General features: G+C 38.2%; 3 protein-coding genes across 3 annotated transcripts in view; all 3 read left to right on the top strand.

Annotated features, from left to right (window-relative positions):
• Positions 1-1,286: 1,286 nt before the first annotated feature.
• LOC109131524 (auxin-responsive protein SAUR15-like) lies at positions 1,287-1,908 on the top strand. Its single transcript, XM_019242563.1, has one exon. It carries the CDS (start codon positions 1,454-1,456, stop codon positions 1,730-1,732), a length of 279 nt encoding a protein of 92 aa, XP_019098108.1. The 5' UTR covers positions 1,287-1,453; the 3' UTR covers positions 1,733-1,908.
• Positions 1,909-3,340: 1,432 nt separating this feature from the next.
• Positions 3,341-9,074, top strand: LOC104772977 (methionine--tRNA ligase, cytoplasmic). Its single transcript, XM_010497529.2, has 17 exons — positions 3,341-3,561; positions 3,934-4,078; positions 4,356-4,509; positions 4,652-4,807; positions 5,290-5,520; positions 5,592-5,735; positions 5,952-6,042; positions 6,172-6,278; positions 6,393-6,513; positions 7,166-7,278; positions 7,377-7,442; positions 7,521-7,649; positions 7,741-7,878; positions 7,978-8,092; positions 8,211-8,446; positions 8,540-8,641; positions 8,734-9,074. Exons 1-17 carry the CDS (start codon positions 3,441-3,443, stop codon positions 8,962-8,964), a joined length of 2,400 nt encoding a protein of 799 aa, XP_010495831.1. The 5' UTR covers positions 3,341-3,440; the 3' UTR covers positions 8,965-9,074.
• Positions 9,075-9,115: 41 nt separating this feature from the next.
• The window catches only part of LOC104772978 (methionine--tRNA ligase, cytoplasmic-like), a 2,281-nt gene continuing 1,854 nt past the window's right edge, over positions 9,116-9,542 (top strand). The window contains exons 1-2 of the mRNA XM_010497530.2: positions 9,116-9,213; positions 9,306-9,486. Of these exons, the coding sequence (XP_010495832.1) occupies positions 9,118-9,213; positions 9,306-9,486 (277 nt within the window). The 5' untranslated portion in view covers positions 9,116-9,117. The remainder of the gene's footprint in view (positions 9,214-9,305; positions 9,487-9,542) is intronic.

The raw sequence follows: 9,542 nt of genomic DNA, 5'->3' as shown, positions 1-9,542 counted from the left end.
ATGTGAGAGGTTAGTTTAGTGAGTTGTAGATAAAATGGCACATGATTTTGTCTTATAAAGAAGTTTTTTTTTTGTTAATGCCATATTCCAAACAATAGACCGGACAAAAGACCTAATAATAAAGGGCACTTGTGTTCTGGTGATGATCTTCCGTTGTGATTGAAGAAGCAGACAAGTGAAGATGGGGACATGAGAGTTTGGTCGAAATATTTAATTTTTATGTGAAACCAAAATTGACTTTCCTAACTAAACAAACTTCCACGACTCTTCTACTCTTTTTTCCATGTGATCTTCTTCTTTCACTCTTTTGGGGCTATCGTTAATTCAGGACACTCGCCTAAGTACTACTTTAAATCTTCTTTGAGTACCTCTCGACAAAACTCAAAAAGGGGTCTAGGATGAGACTAGTGCCGATACAAATAAAAATATCAGAGAACCGTACGTACTTTGGCCCGACCTGTTTTGTGAAAAGGAAAAGATCATCGTATTTCTTTTTGTCTCTTGGATAGATATTTTGGGGGTTTAAGATATTTTGAATCGGATATTTTGGGATTTGAATGCTTAAACTCAAGTATAGTGGATAAGACGAGTATTTTGATGTGTACTTGCTATACAATCTCACGATATTCGAGGGTCTTGATTCACACTAGATACGAATCGGATAACATATACGGAACAGATCAGAGGAAATGCTTATGAATAATGTTCACGTTTGCTTGTAAATAATATTTTGGTAGTTAGGTATATATGGATGCTACGAGTATTTTGATACGCACATACTTGCGATACGATCGGGTATCTTGATTTCAGACTAGATATGAATCAGATAACATATACGGAACACAAAATGTGCTTAGGAGTACGTGTGCAACGTTTACGTCAATAAGTTCACTACTCATACATTAGTTACTTGCCTACTTGGAACACGTAAAAGCCAACATTAAAAACTCAATATCACAACAAAGATAAATGCTGTTACAACAAATTCTATATTACCGTCGTTATTAACAATGTTAACAGGAGAAAAAAAGAAAAGAAAACACTATTAAATGTTCTTAGTTAAATGTGTACCATTGATTCGTCAAGTCAATAAAATATCGGGTGTCTTGACATTAGCAGCTGAAGACAGAACTAATGTAGCCATTGGTCACATGCATGTAGGACACACACTTCATCTCAACATCCCAATATTAATTAAACTACATCTTCCTAAGCTCCAATTGCTTTATATAATTTGTTTGTCAAAACCAGGTCCTTGTAGGTCACACTCACAATTCATAGACATACGTTTTTTTCTTTAATTTCAATAAAAACCTTTCTAACTCCACCAATATATATAGACCCACATTTCCCTTTGGCTCATAAACCAAACAGCTTCTCTCATCAAACAAGATCAATTCATCTTAACTTCAGCAATTAGTTCAAAGCTTCTTTTTGGTTTCTAATACTAGAAATGGCATTCTTGAGAAGTTTATTTGCTACCAAGCAAATCATTCGCCGGTCTTTTACTATGGAATCATCATCAACACCCAAAGGGTTCTTCGCTGTGTATGTTGGAGAAAATCTGAAGAAGAAGAGATATCTTGTTCCGGTTTGTTTCTTGAACAAGCCATCTTTCCAAGCTTTGCTTAGGAAAGCAGAAGAAGAGTTCGGTTTTGATCATCCAACCGGAGGTTTAAGTCTACCATGCGACGAAGCTTTCTTCTTCACTGTCACTTCTCAAATTCGTTGAGCCGACACAATTGTTAAAAGATGTTTACACTCTCTTAGTTAAAGGAGGGAAATACACATTGTAAATATTACACTTTTATATACAGACCGATGAGAATAATCTATTTTGCTTTCGAATTCTATATTATTACAAACACGCTCCATATTATTCTGAAGCCAATATCAAACTCTTTTTTTGTATAGATTTATTATAGGTTCTCTACTTCAGTATTTTCATCAACGGTTTTTTTATTCACATCAAACTTCAAAATGTCATTCAAGAGATTAACCAATTCGAAAATACAAACGAACTCTCTCGAGAGGAGATATTTCAAAAGTAACAAGCTATAAAGACGTGCAACAATATGAAGAAAACTTTGTTGGAAATGGCTGATGGACGTGCTAGGAATGCAGTAGCATCTCTTAGACGTGTTCGGATGCATGCAACTCCTGCAAGTAGACTCTAGACAAATAGAAAATCTGNTTTTTTTTTTTTTTTTTTTTTTTTTTTTTTTTTTTTTTTTTTTTTTTTTTTTGTTAAAGGGTATTCTATTAAAAATATATGCCCAATGGGCTATTTCCGTATATAAGTCCATATAAAATCCCCTAAGGTCCGATCCGCTACATCAAACCGAACTAAACCAATGAAATACAAAATTGACTGGGTTTACAAATCGAACCAAACCGAAAGCTGAAAACCCTAATCTACAAACGTAAAACACGTTTGTAGCCGCCATCCAACAGAGCTGCGGATGCTTACCGAATCAGAACCTCCGGTAAGCCTGGACGACGTTAGCCAAACGGAGATGGTGATCTAAGATCCGTTTCCATCCCGCCACCGTAGAGCCGCGTTTAGGAGGAGGAAGAGAATCGAGCTCGCCGTCGTTGAGGAGAGTTCTTGCTCAGTCGTGAAGGAGAAAGATAGTGTGGAGTAGATAAGAGACCTTTGACGGTGGCTTAGCCTCGCCGGATCGGAGTCTACCTCCCCGATCGAGATCGTTCCAGCGAAACCTCCAGAATCTCTGATCCCAGATCTAACTGTCTTCCTCAGCCGTTCCTCGCCGTGAACCTCCTTCTTCCACTCTGCGTCGCTATTCCGCCGATAGAATTTTTACCAGCGGGATTTTGCAGATGCTTCTCCCTTCCACTGCCCCCTTGATCTTGATTTTGTTTCCATGGTGTCGCCGAGAAGATGTGGAGTCGCGGATGAAGCGCCATGAGCCGTAGGGTCCTCATCGTTGGTGGAGCAACTTAGGAAGGGCCGATTGTGATCGAGGGATTTTTCTGTATATGCTGACATTTTAATTCCATTGTTTCAATATAGTTATAGTTTGTGTGTTTTTTTTTTTTTTTTTTTTTTTTTAAAAATTATTGATGTTGTAAGAAGAAAGAAATTTTTAGTATAAGCATGATTAGACTAAAAATGTTGTTGTAGCTTGAGTACAGCAGTAATATCTTTGTTACTTTACTTTAGAGGTTTCACAAATTTTTTAATGTGAGATAAATCACTAAACTACTGAAAGCTGCATTTGGATTCCGGTTTAATTTAATACCAGTAAGTATCAAACCCGGTCTGAAATGAACCGGATTTATCTGTGGCCGCCGTTACTTAGGTTTATACAAGCTAAAGAGCTTTTCATCTCTTTCTCAGCCTCTCTGATTCGTCTTTCTCCTGTCTCCGACTCTTCACGAAAAACCCTAATTAGATTTGTGGTCTTGTTGCTTTCGCCATGGAAGACGGCGGAAAGAGCGACGGCCCCAAGTTACCAATCCCTGGAAAGAGAAATATACTAATCACCAGTGCTCTTCCTTACGTCAACAACGTTCCTCATCTCGGAAACATCATTGGATGTAATTTGAATCTCTACTCTCTTTATCTGTGTGCAAATTATGTCTTCTTCTTCTCCGATTTGCATGTAGTCGTGTGTGTTTGTTTTAGAACCAGATGCTTTGTTCAGATAGATAGAAATCAATTTAGCTTCGAAATCATCCGATTCTAGTTTTGCATTTCAAATCCAAAAGCTGTTGCAAGATTTTAAGACTGATTAAATATAATGGAATTGTGAATAATGTGTGGACCGAGTGTTGTGGCACACGACTGATAAGGATGGTTTTCGGATTGAGTTTTTTTTTTGTTGTTGTTGCGCGAGTGTGGAAGGCTATTTCGATGTTTCTTTCTGGGGTTTATGCAATGCTTTGTCTGTGTGTTGTTTTCTTTTGCAGGTGTTCTGAGCGCTGATGTGTATGCTAGATACTGTCGTCTCCGTGGCTATAATGCGATATACATATGTGGGACTGATGAGTATGGGACTGCAACTGAGACCAAAGCTTTGGAGGAGAATTGCACCCCCAAGGAAATCTGTGACAAGTAATGTATCTTCATTTCCTAAAATTTGATAAGACTTTGTCTGTGATGATGGTTTATGGGATTTAGACGTGTCTTGAAATATTCTTTATCAGTGGATTTTCTTGACAAGAATTCTGAATCTTAATTGTATATCCTTGTTCAACTTAATCAAGAGAGAAATATACACAAGTTTCCACAGATTTTCAGGATTTGTTTTTGAGAGAACCTTTCAGATATTTTTGCTGGAGAATTTTGCACTGTAGCATCATTTTTGTTGTTGTTGTTGTTGTGCATTTAGGTACCATGCCATTCATAAAGAAGTTTATGACTGGTTTGATATAAGTTTTGACAAGTTTGGGCGAACTTCAACTCCAGAACAGACTGAAGTGTGCCAAGCAATTTTCAAGAAGTTGTGGGACAACAAGTGGCTTTCAGAGAACACCATGCAGCAGGTGAATGCTTTTACTCAAATACCACTTAGCCTTATTTGATTACAAAAGCAAACATATGCTCTTCTTAAGTAGAAGAAGGATCTACACCACTCAATTTGTGGGTTTTTAATTCTCATGTCTTTGTGGCCCATTGTATTTTCAGCTTTATTGCGATACATGCAAGAAGTTCTTAGCTGACCGGCTTGTTGAGGGTTCTTGTCCGTTTAAAGGGTGCAATTATGATTCTGCTCGTGGAGATCAGTGCGAAAAATGTGGAAAACTTCTGAATCCTACTGAACTTAAAGATCCGAAGTGCAAGGTTGGCTATACTTTTCTTCTTCATGGCATCATCCCATCAAGGGATTGTATTTGTGTTGTTTTATACTGTTTATAGCACTGCATTTGCTATGTTTTGTGGGGAAATTGCATGCTTCAGCACGTCAGTTGAAATTCTCATTCACAAACAGCTGGTATTTTTTTTCCCTGTGGTCATAAAGATGATCTTGGGTGTGAAATTCTTTCTATTTTGGAGATATCTAGTTAACTTAGATGTTGAAACATGAGGCGCATTTGCATCTGTTAATAAGTGATACATATGTATTGCATATAGTTATAATATAAATCACTGGTAATGGTAGGTGATTTTGTTTCTCCAGAGCATACTTTGTTTTCTTCCTATCTTATTACTTTGGTTCACAGCTTTCACAGTACAGGCCACTGTGTTAGTTGATTTTGGCTTTCTATAGAGGCACACGACTATGGTCTTTTATTGCTGATACTAATGATTTATCCCTCAAACAGGTCTGTCAAAACACACCCCGAATTCGCGACACAGACCACCTGTTTATTGAGCTTCCGTTGCTGAAAGATAAGTTGGAAGAGTATATTAAGGAGACATCTGTTGCTGGATCTTGGAGTCAAAATGCTATTCAAACAACAAATGCATGGCTTAGGGATGGGCTTAGACAGAGATGCATTACAAGGGATCTTAAATGGGGAGTACCTGTCCCACATGAGAAATATAAGGAGAAAGTAGGAGCCTCACTTTCAGCCAATTTCATAATCATTTAAACATCAACTACTAATTCAATTCATGGTTATAGGTCTTCTATGTTTGGTTTGATGCTCCTATTGGATACGTCTCAATAACGTCATGCTACACATCTGAATGGGAGAAGTGGTGGAAGAATCCTGAGAATGTGGAGCTTTATCAGTTTATGGGGAAAGACAATGTGCCATTTCACACTGTGAGTATATTACATTTCAGAAATTTTTTTACCGCTAGTGACTTGTTCCAATGGTTTTAATTATTTACTCTTTTCTTCATCTTATTTTTTTTCAATAAATTAGAACATCAAAAGTCTGTTTGGTTTTCGTCTTTTCTGAAGCTATGCTCAAGGTCTGCTTAAGAACGGTTTATCTTTTGTTAATTTGATAGTTTCCCCTAATTTATTGTTATGCAGGTGATGTTTCCCTCTACGCAGCTTGGAACCGGGGAAAATTGGACGCTGATGAAGACAATCAGTGTGACCGAATATTTAAACTATGAAGATGGTCAGTTGATGTTTCACCATGGCTTCCTTGGGGCCTTAGCCGAGTGATTTATTTAAAAATTATTTTTGTTTGCTTTGCTTTTTCTGCTATTTATAGAAAACAAGGACATGTTTTTGTATGGGTTTTCAGGAAAGTTCTCCAAGAGTAAAGGTGTTGGAGTGTTTGGTAATGATGTAAAAGATACAAATATACCTGTCGAAGTATGGAGATACTACTTGCTGACGAACAGGCCTGAGGTAACTGATTGCTGCTACGAAATTGAATCATTTTTTCTTCATTCATCATAGGCATGCTTAGCAAGTGTGTAAATTTCAGTAACACTGATTGATTCTGGGGATCGTGCCATCTAGGTGTCTGACACATCATTTTCATGGAAAGATTTGCAAGCAAAACTGAATGGCGAGTTGTTAAGCAACCTAGGCAACTTTGTTAATCGAGTTCTGAGTTTCATAGCAAAGCCGGAAAGTTCAGGTTGGTTATATATCTTTTCATATTTAAGTATTTGGTGTTAGCTGATTTGAGTTTTTAGTTTGACATCCAATTTAATATATGGGATGTGTATTCTTTTTATTAAAGACCAGCCAGTTGGTGTGCAAGTGAGAGATATTTGAACCATGGGGGATCAGTTTGTTGTCAAATGTTAGCTTGTGATTATGTGATTGAAGGTTCAGTTTCTTTTTAGAACAAACTTGGTAGTCTAAAATGATAGAAAGGTGCATTTGGCTTGCAAGCGTCGTTACTATTATTCTGCTAAGCTAATATAACGCTCTCTGATAAGGTTTCCTGTCTTTGTAAACTTGCATGGACATGGATTGATCAACTGATCATAGAACATATCTAAAGATCAAATGCCGATGTATATGTATATGTATATCTGTTCATACACTAGAGGATTGTCAAATCTTGCATTTGGCCTTCCCAAAAAGACAAACTGAGCATTAGGTTGTGGGATAGCATAAAATATTAAAGTCTCTTTGAAACAGTTAGAACAAAAGGCATGAAAAATTAGCTAGAGTTCTGGTTACCTGCTTTGTGATGCTCTTGACGACTAGGGAAAGTCTTTTTCATATCTCTCTTTGATGTGTCTACCGCCTCACTATTGCATGTTTGAATTGATGTGAAGGTTATGGGTCTGTCATTCCTGATGCTCCTGGTGCTGAGTCTCATCCTTTAACAATATCACTGGCTGAAAAGGTTGAAAAGTTGGTGGCAGAGTATGTTGAAGCCATGGAAAAGGTGAGAAATATTATATGAACGTCGGCCTGGTATGGCTATCTGACTTTCTGTGCATGGTTGTTTAGGTTCTTAATAAATGCCCTTTTCATTTGATGCAGGTTAAGCTCAAGCAGGGGCTGAAAACTGCCATGCTGATTTCAAATGAAGGGAACTTTTACTTACAGGTAATTCTATTCTCATTATCAAACTATCTATTAGCTTTGCTGGCTATTCAGTCTAACCAACTATGCTGTTATCTGTAGGCAAACCAATTCTGGAAACTCTACAAGGACGATAAACCTTCTTGTGCAATTGTTATAAGAACCGCTGCTGGTTTAGTACACCTTATTGCTCAATTGTTAGAACCTTTCATGCCGTCCTTTTCTTGTGAGGTCAGTTTGATTGAAAGTTTGGGTAAAATTGTTTCTATTTAGTTGTAATAGAAAGCCAAGCGTGATTAGTGCTGTCTATTGCATTTTGTAGGTATTTAAACAACTAAATTTGCCTCTACATTTTTCTCTCTCCGATGAGAGGGGGGAGGTATTACTAGCAAGTAGACCATGGGATATTCTACCTCCCAGCCACAGGATAGGCACCCCTCAACCTTTGTTCAAGGAGTTGGTATGTAGCTCTCTGATTTTATCCATAGAATCCCGGGCTTGTTGTATGTTATAAAATGCCATGTAGTATTTGAATTACATCAAATTGATATGATCACAGGTTGACGAAGAAGTGCAACAGTACAGAGAAAAGTTCGCTGGAAGTCAGGCTGATAGACGTGCCAGGGATGAAGCAGCAAATTTGACAGATCAACTTAACAAAACAAAACTTTCAGGTTCTTAATTGTTATTCTCAAAATCCTGTTTTACATTCTTTAGTCTTTTAATTGGTAGAGATCCTGCGCTTACCACAGTAACGTGGTTATGTTCTGAACTGCTGTTTTTTTCTCTCAGATGCCAAGAAACAAAAAGCATCATCATCAAAAAGCGGAGGAAAACCCAAACCTCAACCGGCTGCTGATCGTGAAATAACTATGGCAAGACTTGATATTCGAGTTGGTAAAATTGTGAAGGCTGAGAGACATCCTAGGGCAGATGCATTGTATGTAGAAGAAATTGATGTTGGGGGAGGTGAAATCCGCACTGTTGTTAGTGGACTGGTCAACTATATACCTCTTGAGGAAATGCAGGTTTGTTCAATCAACCTGGTCATTTGTTTTCATCCCAATTTCAGTATCTATTCCTTTCTAAAATCCAGTTGATCTAATATTGTTTCTGGACAGAACCGTATGGTTTGTGTTCTTTGCAACTTGAAGCCGGCGAAGATGAGGGATATTGTGTCGCAAGCAATGGTTCTTGCAGCTTCCAGTAGTGATGGCAGCAAGGTAGAATGCGCAGGAGTCTCTCTGACCTGTCTGTAGTTCCGCTAATTTCATTTCGGTTTTATAACAAGTTGTTTTTGCTGGAAACCTTTCAGGTGGAGTTAGTTGAGCCCCCTGAATCTGCTATTATTGGTGAGCGAGTTATATTTCCCGGGTTTGAAGGCGAGCCAGACGATCTCTTAAACCCAAAGAAGAAAATATTTGAGACACTCGCGGTGGATCTACACACAAATGAGAATCTAGTTGCTTGCTACAAAGATGTGCCCTTCACTACATCTGCAGGTGTATGCAAAGTTTCATCCATCAGCAATGGCCCGGTCCGGTAAAAGCTTCCTTGAGCCCTAAGCGTCATCTAAAATTCTCCATTTCTATCTTTTTTTTTGTAAGAGGGAAACGAAACGTATTTCCGAGATTTCATTTGAAAAGTTGATTCTATTTACAAACATGTTCTTGTAAACTTTTAAGTTTGANAGAACCGTATGGTTTGTGTTCTTTGCAACTTGAAGCCGGCGAAGATGAGGGATATTGTGTCGCAAGCAATGGTTCTTGCAGCTTCCAGTAGTGATGGCAGCAAGGTAGAATGCGCAGGAGTCTCTCTGACCTGTCTGTAGTTCCGCTAATTTCATTTCGGTTTTATAACAAGTTGTTTTTGCTGGAAACCTTTCAGGTGGAGTTAGTTGAGCCCCCTGAATCTGCTATTATTGGTGAGCGAGTTATATTTCCCGGGTTTGAAGGCGAGCCAGACGATCTCTTAAACCCAAAGAAGAAAATATTTGAGACACTCGCGGTGGATCTACACACAAATGAGAATCTAGTTGCTTGCTACAAAGATGTGCCCTTCACTACATCTGCAGGTGTATGCAAAGTTTCATCCATCAGCAATGGCCCGGTCCGGTAAAAGCTT

The sequence above is a fragment of the Camelina sativa genome, unplaced genomic scaffold (assembly GCF_000633955.1).
Source record: "Camelina sativa cultivar DH55 unplaced genomic scaffold, Cs unpScaffold00382, whole genome shotgun sequence".
Taxonomy (NCBI): Eukaryota; Viridiplantae; Streptophyta; class Magnoliopsida; order Brassicales; family Brassicaceae; genus Camelina; species Camelina sativa.
Note: the sequence above shows the minus strand (reverse complement) of the source record. Positions and strands in the feature narration are given on the sequence as shown.